General features: G+C 35.6%; 1 protein-coding gene across 1 annotated transcript in view; it reads left to right on the top strand.

The window, feature by feature from the left end:
- The window catches only part of SLC7A11 (solute carrier family 7 member 11), a 67,654-nt gene extending 60,116 nt beyond the window's left edge, over positions 1–7,538 (top strand). The window contains exons 11-12 of the mRNA XM_070949119.1: positions 2,810–2,987; positions 7,324–7,538. Of these exons, the coding sequence (XP_070805220.1) occupies positions 2,810–2,987; positions 7,324–7,391 (246 nt within the window). The 3' untranslated portion in view covers positions 7,392–7,538. The remainder of the gene's footprint in view (positions 1–2,809; positions 2,988–7,323) is intronic.
- The last annotated feature ends 4,667 nt before the right edge of the window (positions 7,539–12,205 follow it).

Raw genomic sequence — 12,205 nt, 5'->3', positions numbered from 1 at the left:
GGTTACATGACTGTTTTCCATAAACAGGTTTTGTTCAAACCAAGCCCTGTATTTAAAAAGAGATCACCTAGTGAAATTATCCTCTTTTCTGGTTGCTCATACATTTATATGAATTTATCTGTTCTCTGAAAATATCTCCTGAGACAGGGGTGAGATTCAGCAGTTTCTGACAGATTCTGGAGAACCGGTAGCGGAAATTTTGAATAGTTCGGAGAATCGGCAAATACCACCTCTGGCTGGCCCTAGAGTGGGGTGGAAATAGAGGTTTTGTAATATCCTTCCCCCAGGAGTGGAGAGGGAATGGGGATTTTGCAGTATCCTTCTCCTGGAGTGGGGTGGGAATGGAGATTTTACAGTATCCTTCCCCTGCCATGCCCACCAAGCCAAGTTTACCAAGCCACACCATGCCTACCAAGCCATACCCACAGAACTGGTAGTAAAAAAAATTGAATTCCACCACTGTTCTGAGGCCTTATGTCACCAATCCAACAGCACAATACTTTCTTATCTTCAACAGTGTCCAACACAATTATGGTAGAAATCAAGTTTGGGAGCCAAACAGGTTTTGTGGCAAATGTAGCCACATTCTTCAACATCAAACTGAGGAACTCAGTTGTTAAAAAATATTGACAGTTCTTCAGTCATTGTGTCATATGGCAGTTGCCTGAATTGGTTCTGCTTCTTTTAGGGATTATGTATCACAGCTAGACCTTAAATGATTTCAGTGTTGGTTAAAGAACACAGCTTGCAGTCCTTCCAGTCAAAGAATATATTTTGCTCAATATTACCCTGTTTTCCCCAAAATAAGACATCCCCTGATAATAAGCCCAATCGGGCTTTTGAGCACAAGGCAATAAGACCAAGCGCTTATTTCAGGATTCAAAAAAATATTAGACAGGGTCTTATTTTCGGGGAAACACGGTACTTGATACAGTAATATCTTGATCATTGTTTTATATTGCTCCATGATACAGGAATTATTTTCCCCTTAATTTAATTTTAGTTTTATTTTCAGTAGTTCATTGGGATTTTATTGTTAATGGTCTAGTGGTACATCACAAGATTAGAAGTTAAGAGAATATAAATCCTGCCATAGGCATGAAAGCCAGCTGGGTTACTTTGGGCCAATCACTCTCTGTCAGTCCAACTCACCTTACAGGTGGTTGTTGTGAAGAAAATAGGAGGAAGAAATATTAGGTATGTTTTCAGCCTTGAGTTATTTATAAAAATAATAAAGCTAAACATAAAAATAAAAAAATAAGCTAAAAAAATTAAAAAATGCTAAAATAAAATCTTAAAAAATTGTTTTTGTTTTGCCAATAAGGAGCACTGTATCATTCTTGAAAACTGAAGTGTTTAATTACATATTGTAGGTTTTGCTTTATTTTAAAATAAATTCCGTTTTTTTTTAAATTTTAAAATATTTTTTATTTCTGTGAATAAAGAAGTATGGAATATTACAAGCACACCTTGCTATCAGAACTTGTTATTCATTTCTAAAATGTCATTTAACCTGGCAGTCTTTTGCCTGATTATTTATTGATTTGGGGAAGCTGGGAAGTTAATCAATATATAGTGAAGAGTTTTAAATCATAGACCATACCCTGAAAATCTTGTTTCATAATAAGACTGATTCAAATAGACAATTCTAAAATATTACATTCTGATTGCCATTGCTTGTGCATTATCATTTAAAATGATGGTAGACTAGCAAAGCAAAAAAAAAAAAATGCTGGGAAAAAAATTATACAAGCCTCTCAAGGTACAGTCTGCACAGATTTGTGAAATCATCTGATTGGCTTTACTGTATGGGACTAAGCATTTTGTTTTTCACAATGCAGATGCCTTTGTGGTGTTTGCGAGCAAGCAACCTCTCTTCCACTGTTGTTTCTATCACACCGTTGAACTTGTGGCTTCAGGTGTAGAGATAACACAGAGTCTCAAAACTAATAGCCATTGACAGAACTGGTCTTCATAAATTGATGCAATTCCCTTTTATTTTTTATTTATTTAACCAATTTCTAAGATTGTTCACCCATAAATGACTGTAAGTGACTTAAGTTCATTCAAAACAATATTAAAAGAGAACTGCACCATGAAGAAAAAACCAAAATATACAATACATAAACCGTTACAATTACATAGCAATCAGTGGTGCCACACTTTGCCTAGCCCAGTCCCTGTGTGAACACCTTGGTCTGAAATGCCTTCCTGAAAGACAGCAAGGTCAAAGACATATAGATTTCAGGGCAAATGCTGTTCCAAAAGGCAGATGTAACTACAAAGAATACTTTCAGTCATGTGAGATGACATTGCTTTAATCAATGGGATCCAGAACATGCCAACTCAGACAAGTCTTAAATAGACAATTGAAAAGAGAAGGTCTTGCAAATACCTAGATCCTCTATCATGGAAGGCTTTATAGATGACTACCAGTACCTGGAATTGTATTCAGCGGTTGATGGCCAGCATAGCTTTGAAAGTATTTGTTTACATAGATGTACCATTTACCGGTTTAAAGATATCCTTCTGATTTTTAACCACATCAACTACTTCCACTAAGAAAAGTGACAATGGTGTAGAACTTGTTATTAATTAAACCACCACTTGGATGCATGTTGAATAAAAATGCATTTAATTTCCTTTTCTTTTAATAGCCACTTGCATTTGCATTGGCCTTCCTGAATATCCACGTTTTTTCAAAGTTATAGAGTGTCACTATATTTTAATTGTTATGGAATGTTGAATACTACTGACATTTAATAGCTAAATTTAGATTATAATAGAAATTGTTTGGAATGTTTTCCAGGTGCCGCTGTTTATTCCTGCTCTGTTTTCCTTCACTTGTCTCTTCATGGTTGCACTGTCACTTTATGCTGATCCAATTAATACTGGCATTGGTTTTGCAATTACAATGACAGGAGTCCCTGCCTATTACCTCTTTATTATTTGGGACAAGAAGCCAACATGGTTTAGGCGATTTTTAGGTGAGTGAATTTTGAGCAAAACTGATTTTTTTTGTATTTTTATTTATAAGCTGCCCATCTTACCTCAAGGTAACTCTTATTTTTATGTTATTTTTATATAAAAAGTATAACTTTACAGCAGAGAACTTAATTTTTTCATACTTTGCTATTCTTATATCACACAAGTCATCATCTTTTTTAATCTGATGTACTGGATAAATTGTTGCACTAGTTTAATCAGAGAGTAGGTTTTAGTAATAGAACTCATCACACAATTTATAATTTGGAACACAACTACATTCCCCTTTCTAATTCTCTTTCCATAAAAAAATGTGGCTCTCTAGTTGTCTGTCCTATGCCCATGAAACCATCTTCATGTGTGTCTACCAAATGAAATATGAATGCTGGCTGGTAATTCCTAAAATTTGTTGAGAAAGGAGACAATTCATTTGGTAGGTACATGTTCCTGTAAGAATTCTTCTGCACTTTCTCAAAGATAGTGTCTTTTCCCAAGTATATAAGAGATTATAATATGACAACAACTAAATAATTGTATGGAAATTTCTTTTGAGTCTATAGCAATACATTATTTTTATATGAATTGTAGAGAACAAACCAGACATTTCCTCACATTTATGACTTCAAACTCACAATTCCTTTTCTGCCTGTTAATAATATAATTGATTTTTGAATTAATATCAGTGGCTTTATGTATTATTGGCCACCAGGAATAAATCTACAAATAACTTCAGCCTTACTAGGATTTGTCAGGTACAGATAGCCATTATATTAATATCAGATCTTATGGAGTTCAAAACCCACTATTGGGAGTTAGTCCAATGATTTTATGTAATGCTCCAGATTTTATAAACAACAATGACATTGGTTGCCAAAGACTGACAGTAAGGATATAGGCCAGGGGTGTAAAACTGAAGGCCTGCGGGCCACATCCGGCCTGCTGGGTTCTTAAATCTGGCCCATGGAGCTGGCCTGAAAATATCAAACTGAAGGCCTGCGGGCCACATCCGGCCCCTGCCCGGCCCATTTTTGGCTGGCAGAGTGCTACTGGATGCCAGGGAGGCTGAAAATGGGCCATGTACAGGCCATGTGGGGCCTCTATGTGGCCCATATTTGGCCAGCAGAGTGTTGCAGGAGGCCATGGAGGGCAGAAGTGCCCTCGCGCCCCCTTTTGGCTGGTAATGTGTTGCAGGAGGCCATTAATGCTGAAAATGGCGCCTCCCCCACGCCCCATTTTGGCCAGGGTGCTGCAGGAAGCATCTGTTCCGTCTCCCCCCCCTGCTTCCTGCCCCCAGAGGAGGACTACAATGCAGATCTGACACTCGAAGAAATCCAGTTTGACACCCCTGATATAGACAATCTATAAGTATGTACTAATTTTTCTGGACTCTTAATTCCATGATAATGCCACCAAGATAGAAGACTATTTCAGTATAGATTTCTGTGGTTTATATATCTTACTCAGTGCAGGACCCTTTGGTCATAATTGAAACTTAGCAGGTACATTTTAATTAGTTCAAAACTCTCTCTCTAGTTTTATGTTAAGACCTTTTTGGTGTAGGTTATGGCATTATGTTTAAGTTGATGAGCACAGATGCTAGTTGAACATTAAAAAGAAATTTTTAGGAGCAGAATGTCAGTTCTATACAGCCAGTTTCCAAGAAAGGTAAATTCCTTTTACCTGGGCTGAGACAGAAGCCAGGTAGTCTTCTGTCAGGGATCCTTTAATTTGCACTCCTGCACAGAAGAGGATGTTGGGCTTGAAGGGCTTTATCTTTTCAATTGAAATTCCTGTGAAAATCTCAGCGTCTAGCATTTCAATTAATTTTAGGAAACATTTTCAGCTGAGACCATTAGGAATCTTTTATACCACAAAGCTAATTTTGGCCTGGGGGACAATGTCAGATTTATAATGGGTAGGAATGTATAATCCATATCATTTCTTCCTATGTATTGCAGTCCTAATGAAAATCCCAGTACCTGTGATTCTTCTAAAAAGAAATCCCTTAATGTAGCTGCAATTAATTTTAATTAGCTATGCTTTAACACACACAGTTGTTGCTGCTTCTGCAGAAAGAAAAATCTACAATCTGTGTAATGGTGTTTTTGCACGTGTGTGTGTGTGAGAGAGAGAGGGTGGGGAGTATACAGGCTAACACGCTATTTTTCAAGAATATGAAATGGAATATTTACCATATATCAAAAATGATAATTAAAAGATAGTTACTAAATTATATCAATGTATAAAGTTATTATATATAAATATATGTCTAAAGTTGCATCTTTTTAATGTTTTCAATACCTACAATAAATAAATCACTGTATGATAGTCAAAATATCTTAATCGTTTTTTTTTCTTTATTGCTTTATTTATCTACTTACTGTATATGTCTTCACAAGTATTGTTTTCTTCAAAGAATTGATATAAACATAAGAAATATAAAACAAAACTTGTGTGTTGGGAATCACTGTTACTTATCTAACCTTATGTCTATAGGATTCTGTAGTTATTTCTCTCTGCCTCAGAAGAGTCTTTGTATTTTATTCTTTCATCAGGTAGTTACAATTTCACAAGCTGTTGAGTTGTAGTTTCATAAATCAGTTTGGCCACAGGATGCCAGTGTTGAACCATTACATTTAAGTAAAAAGCACAATACTTTTGAGATTTCTGCTCAATGCAGTGATATTTTGAGCGCTGTGACTATTATTGTTTCCTGGCAGGAGAAAATATAAGTACCATAAATGAAACACACAGACTCTGAAAACCCAGTTTAAATTCGTTATACAAAATAGTTTGTAATTAGAATGCTATGCTTCCATCTCATGGACATCATCTTTGGCAATCTAACAGTTAAGGAGAAAACAATGTGTGTGTGTGTGTGTGTGTGTGTGTGTGTGCGCGTGCAGCTTGAAGCAGAATGCCCCCTCCCACATGTCGGGGTAGACCAGGTGTCTCGGTAAACACTTAATCTTTCCCCTGGTTCAAGCTGATGAAGGGAGGAGAACTTGTGGCTCAAAAGATTAATTCAACTACCTAACATGCAGGAAGCCCAAGTTCGAATCCAAGTAAGGGTATGGCTAACTGATGAAAGCTAAAAAGCTTGAAATAGATCTATACTAGTCTCCCTTTATTTCTTTATCAGCAAAATATAAATTTGGTATAAAATGGTTTGTCGTGAATGTGACTGCTTGAGGGCTCCTGGATTGGAGCTGAAAGGCAAAAGGGAGCAGAATGCCCCCTCCCACATGTTGGTGTAGACCAGGTGTCTCGGTAAACACTATGTGTGTGTGTGTGTGTGTGTGTGTGTGTGTGTGTGTGTGTATATATTCATAGATATCAATAATCTTATATGAAGCAACCATAAACATTTGTTCCTTCTTAAGGCATCAGTGGTTTTGATCTCAAGATATATTATTTAAAAACAGATAGTCATCACTCCCTTCTGTAGGGTAAATTAATTTGGTCAAAAAGGTTTCCTGATTTTTCTAAAACATAGTTTTTAGGAATAATTAAATGGTTTTAAGTAAGGAAGAGAATGAACTAGTTGAGTGGGACATTCACAGATGCAAAATTGCAATATAAATCAATTTATTTCAACTTTAAAACCATTCACAGATGCAAAATTGCAATATACGGTAAATAAATTTATTTCAACTTTAAAACCAAATGAACATGATAGAACCAAAATATATTGAAATGCCTTGGCATACTTTAATGCTTTTTTTGCATTGGATTTTTAGTGTATGCATGTAAAAATCTGATTTTAAGGAACAGAAGGAGCTATTAGACAGATAGAGTAGGAAGTTCTGCCCTAAATTCCAATAACAGCTTTTTTTTAAAAAAATATTTGTTTACATTTACATCTTACTTTTGCTTTAAGGAATGCCAAATAGTATGTAGGGACAATACTATTTTTTATTCTAAGAACAATCCTATGTGGTAGTTTAGAATGAGAGAAAACAACTGTCCCAAAGACACTACATATGAAATAAATCTAACAGGAACAGGTAATTATAATTGCAATACATCTAATGTACTGTTGAGAGTAAGAATTTGCCAGGTTATTTTTTAATTTATTTAATTTATTTTTCTATTACTTTGTAAAGGCAATCTTCTTAAAACTTTTAATAAGATTCAAAAAATGAATCACCAGACTGATTTTATATACATTTTATGCAACACATATTTTGGATTTGAATCAAACTGTCAATTGCTTCATTTGAATTTCTATGTCTCTATTATCTCTTTCTCTGTCTATAGTCCTATTCCAAATGTTCTGAAAAAAAACCCTACATCTGAGTAAACATGAACTGACTCTCATATATTGTTCTTTCACAGGCAACATGACATCAACATTGCAAATAATCTTAGAAGTTGTTCCAACAGAAGATAATCCAGATTTGTGATCTTCAGCTAGATGAATCTGCATTGTTGGACAAACACCCAAGTTCTTCATTGATTGAATGAACTTTTTTTTTTTTCTGCCAAAATGGCTTTTAAAAAAGTTTTACTGGAAGAAGTTATATTGGGGCATCAGTTTTAACCTGATACTTGATGAAAACTTTAAATAGAATTGTTATGTATGTATGTATATACATACACAAAAAAGTTATCTGATACTGTATCAACAGTTTTGTAGGCAACTGTCTTAAAACTGTTGTAAAATAGTGTTTATCTTCTGCTTTGCAAATGGAGTTGATATGGTATTTTCTATATTTTAAATGTATAAATGTCCAATTTTTCATACTGATATTTACTAAGAACATTTGTTTTAAAAATGTTCATCATAGCTGGAAATATTAGAGTGGATTATATGTGAATTCTCCATGCTGGACCTGATGTAAAACAACAGTAAAAGAATTGTATTAATACAAAATTATTTCATTATTTATTCTTTTTTTAAAGCAACACTTTATGGTTCATTGGGGACACTACTGCATTAAAAACAACTCTTATTTCCCTTTAATCAGTTGTGGTTAAGACTGCTGAATTGTTCTGACATACTAAAAAATATACTAAATGATGGACAGGGAACATTCTTTGTCAATACTTACACATAACAAATGTAACTTCCATTCTAAGTGCTTTAGGCAGGTTTGCTTCATTTTACTGTCTCTTTATTGCAAATCAACCCAAATTCACTATTTATTTGAGGTTCTCCATTTTACAGTCTTGTTATTGAAAATCAGCATGAATACACCATTCATTTGAAGAGCTTCCAGATTAGCATTTGATCAAGGAAAAGCAACATGAATGAATGAATAAAAACTTTATTACGGTCATCGACCAGCAATAGACATACAATAAATTAAAAATAATACTGACACTAATCATGAATAATAAGATCCCTGTTAAGAAAATACTTAATCTCAAACCATTAAGGTCACTCCCTAATTTACATGAGTGGAGAGCCGATAAATATGTGAGTAAATGTATTTTTCCAATAATTGTTATAGATATCTCCAAAAAATTGGCACCAGTTGACATCTATAATTCTGTAACCAGTTTTTTTCTTGTGGACATTGCAGCGGCACAGAATTTTGCCACTGCCCGCGTGGTAGCCGGATTTGAATCTTGGAGGAGAAAGCCTACATAAAAGTTGTCTGTCCTCCCTGGCAATCTCTCTAGTAAGGGAGAATGTATATTGACCTACATACTCTGTATAACTCACAGTACAATAAAACATGTAAAATATCTTCGACTTCTTCTTTTCCACATTTGCATACCCATTCTGCTATTGGTGTTCTCTTGTACCTACCCTGGAGAAGTGCTGAGGGGAGAATATTAAATCTGGCTCTGAAGAAAGCTATTCTTTGTTTTGGGAAGATCAGATCATTTAGATATCTTGCTGATTCCCACACACCCTGCTTGATTCTGTCCCTCCTGTGGAGAGGCAACCTATTTACCGTATTTTTTGGAGTATAAGATGCACCGGAGTATAAGATGCACCTACCTTTTTTGGTTGTTTTTTTTTAAGTTTATTTTTTATTTTTTAGACAAACACACATACAAACATACAATGTATTTTCTTTGAACAGAGTATTTGGCTGGTTTACAAATTTAAACAGTGTTTAGTCATTTCAATTAAATTTACAATTTCTATATTTCCTTTTTGCCATATTTATTCCTCATCTATTTTTTTAAAAAAAACCAATATTACCCTTCATTCTCATCTCTAATCTTAATCAAATTCAATTTTTCCCTTCTATTCTATATTATACCCCTTCCCATTGTCATCTATTTTTATATCCATCCTCACATTGGTTAATTATTTAGTATTACAATTGTTTAATACAAATTCAACATTTTTATATAAATAAATTAGTTATAACTATCTTTTTTGTATATTAATAAATATGAACATGAATATTCCAATTATTTCCATGCAATCCAATTTCTTACAAATCAATTAATTATATTTACCAATAATAATAAACCAAATAATTTTCCCCATATATTCCTCCAAACCACAATTTAACCATTTCTGCTTTCAACACAATATACAATTAATAGTATCTCAATTATTACAATTCCCTAGTTAAATAGAGCTTTTTTTCTTTTGTGTTTTAAAATCTTGAACTCTCCTCTTTTGCCCTAAATTTCCCATTGTTTGCACCTACCTTTTTTGGTGAGGAAAAAGAAAATGAAATCTCTCTCTGCCTCATTTTGTCACGTTGCAGCAAAGAGCCTTTACTTACAGTTTTATTTTTTCAGCATAGCTAGGAAAAAAAAATCTGCTCCAGCACTCTGCAGCAAGCAGGATAGACCTGCACAAAACAGCTGAGAGCAAATCAGCTGAGAGCCAGGAGGCCGATCTAATCAACTTGTGCTAATTAACCTATGCTGAAGCTGAAAGGGGCTGTTTTTTCTTGCTGTTTGCTTGCAAGAAGGTAACTGCTGCGAGGCACAGGCCAAAGGGTGGGGGCCAGTGGGTGGGCAGGGTTACATTCGGTGTATAAGACACACCTAAATTTTCACCCCCTTTTGGGGCATAAAAAGGTGCGTCTTATACTCCGAAAAATATGGTAGTTCTTCTTGGAACTCCGTGTCCTTCATTCTATCAATTACTACTTGCTTTGCTTTGTCAAAGCCGAGGGACATTAAGAATACCGATGACAGCCCATAAGAGCCCAGCTTGTGATCTATCGCCTGTTTCGAGGGGCAGGGGAAGTTGTCAGTCAGCACTAGCAGGGACAGTCCCTCTGGAAAGAAATGAAGTTTTAGCCAATAAATGATCATCATCTTCCAGGCTTTTACCTAAGGCATACCTGTCACAATTCTTAGCTGGGCATTTGGAGTTCCTTTGGGTGCAGCTAAGATGGCTTGCAGGAATTTGGCTTGTGTAGTTTCCAGCAAGTTTTTCTTTGCAAGGATTCCTGTTTGTGCCCCATAAAGAATTTGCACCAAGGTTTTGGCCTCAAAAAGTTTTAGGAGGATGTAGATCAGGGTTCTATAAGAGATCAATCAGGGGGTTAATATAGAAGTTAAAAAGGGAGGGGGACAGGATGTAGCCCTGCCATACCCTTTTTGAACCCTTACTGGGCCGGTTAAAGTCCTTGGAGGATTACACCTCACTTTCAAGGTGGAATTGGCATACAATTTTTGTATGAGGAAAAGGAGATGTTTATTGATTGTAGTGCATTTTAATTTCTCCCATAGGGTGTTCCTGGATATTGAATCAAAGGCCTGCTTAAATTCAAGGAAAGCCACATAGAGAGAGAATTTTTTTTGTACGTATATTTTTGCATCAGATGGTGAAGTATCAGGATATGATCCACCATAGAGCTTCCTTCTCTAAAGCTGGCTTGTTCATCTTTGATTATCTCCCCTGAAATTATCCAAACCTGGAATTTATAGTTTAGGTGTTTAGCATACAATTTACTAATAACACTCAGAAGACTAATGGGTCTGTAATTTCCTGGATCATTTCTATTACCCTTTTAATAGATTGGTATAATAATTGCTAATCCCCAATCTCTTGGCATATGGCCCGTTTTATCTATAAATGTAAACAGCGATGCTAAAAGTGGGGCCCACAAACTGGTGTTCTTTTTGATTATTTCTGGAAGGACATTATTAGCACCAGGGCTCTGATCAACCAGGATCTTCTGGTGTAACAGGGGCCCAGTAAGCAGTTTGGTCCAAACTAATTTGGCTCTCCTTAGTTACATAGTTGGTGTCTGTATATAACTCTCTAAAATATTCTTGCCAGGCCTGAATCGGTACCTGATTAATTGGGGGTAGGGGGGATTTCCCCAATCCTCTGGTAATGTACCAAAAAAGGGATGTATTTTTTGTCCTGATTGATGTAATTAATCTCTGCCAAGAATCTTTCAAAGCTGCACTTTTCTTTTCTTTTAGGAGGGTCTTATATTGTGCCTTCAACTGTTTTACGAAGTGAGTGTGATCCTCAGAAGGGTCATTTTTACTTCTTCTGTACTCGTTATTATATATCCTTTTTAATTGCACGCAATCTCTATCAAACCATTTTTTGTTCTTTAAAACCGGCTTTTTGTAGCGAGCTAGTATTCTGTTAGTGAGAACCAATTTCAGATTTGAAATTAAAGTTTAAAACTCCTCTAAGTATGGTCCTTCAATCTTATTTCTTAGTAGAGATGTATGTAATTCTATGGTTTCTGGAACTAACATCCATTTAGTAAATTCCTTTGCATTTTTCTCGGTCCATTTAATTTTTACCTGGGTATTTTGGGTCTCTAATCTGGGTAGGTAGAGTGAGCCAACCCTTAGTAATTTACTAAGATGTAATGTAAGAGTAAGGATAAGTGAATCGTGATCACTTTCCAGTCGCGAGTCTACCTCCATCTTCTGCAAGAACTTCAGGAGGTCGTATGATATTATCCAATAATCAACTGTGGATTTTCTTCCTGCTCCCTGATAAGTATAGTCTGCTGGGTAGTCACCCCAAGTGGAACCGTTCAGGATACAAAGGTCCAAGCCTTACAGTCATCTGTCTTATACATAGTGCTGCCCAATTTGCCTTAGTATCTTTAAATTGTCTGGGATGCAGGGGTTCTCCTGGTACATTCTCATCATAATGGATCTTAAATTGATTAAATAATGCTTGATCGTTTGGGCCCATCCTAGCATTTAAGTCCCCCCCCCAATAATTATTGCTGCTGTAGGGTATTTATCTAAGCAGCCCAGGATAAAATCTTCTATGCCGTCCCAAATCTTGTTGATCAAATTATTCGTATTGAGT

This window comes from Pituophis catenifer, unplaced genomic scaffold, assembly GCF_029215685.1.
Source record: "Pituophis catenifer annectens isolate HBS135680 unplaced genomic scaffold, rPitCat1.0.hap2 SCAF_8, whole genome shotgun sequence".
Classification (NCBI taxonomy): Eukaryota; Metazoa; Chordata; class Lepidosauria; order Squamata; family Colubridae; genus Pituophis; species Pituophis catenifer.
The sequence above is the reverse complement of the archived record's forward strand: the minus strand, read 5'-3'. Positions and strand labels throughout refer to the sequence as shown.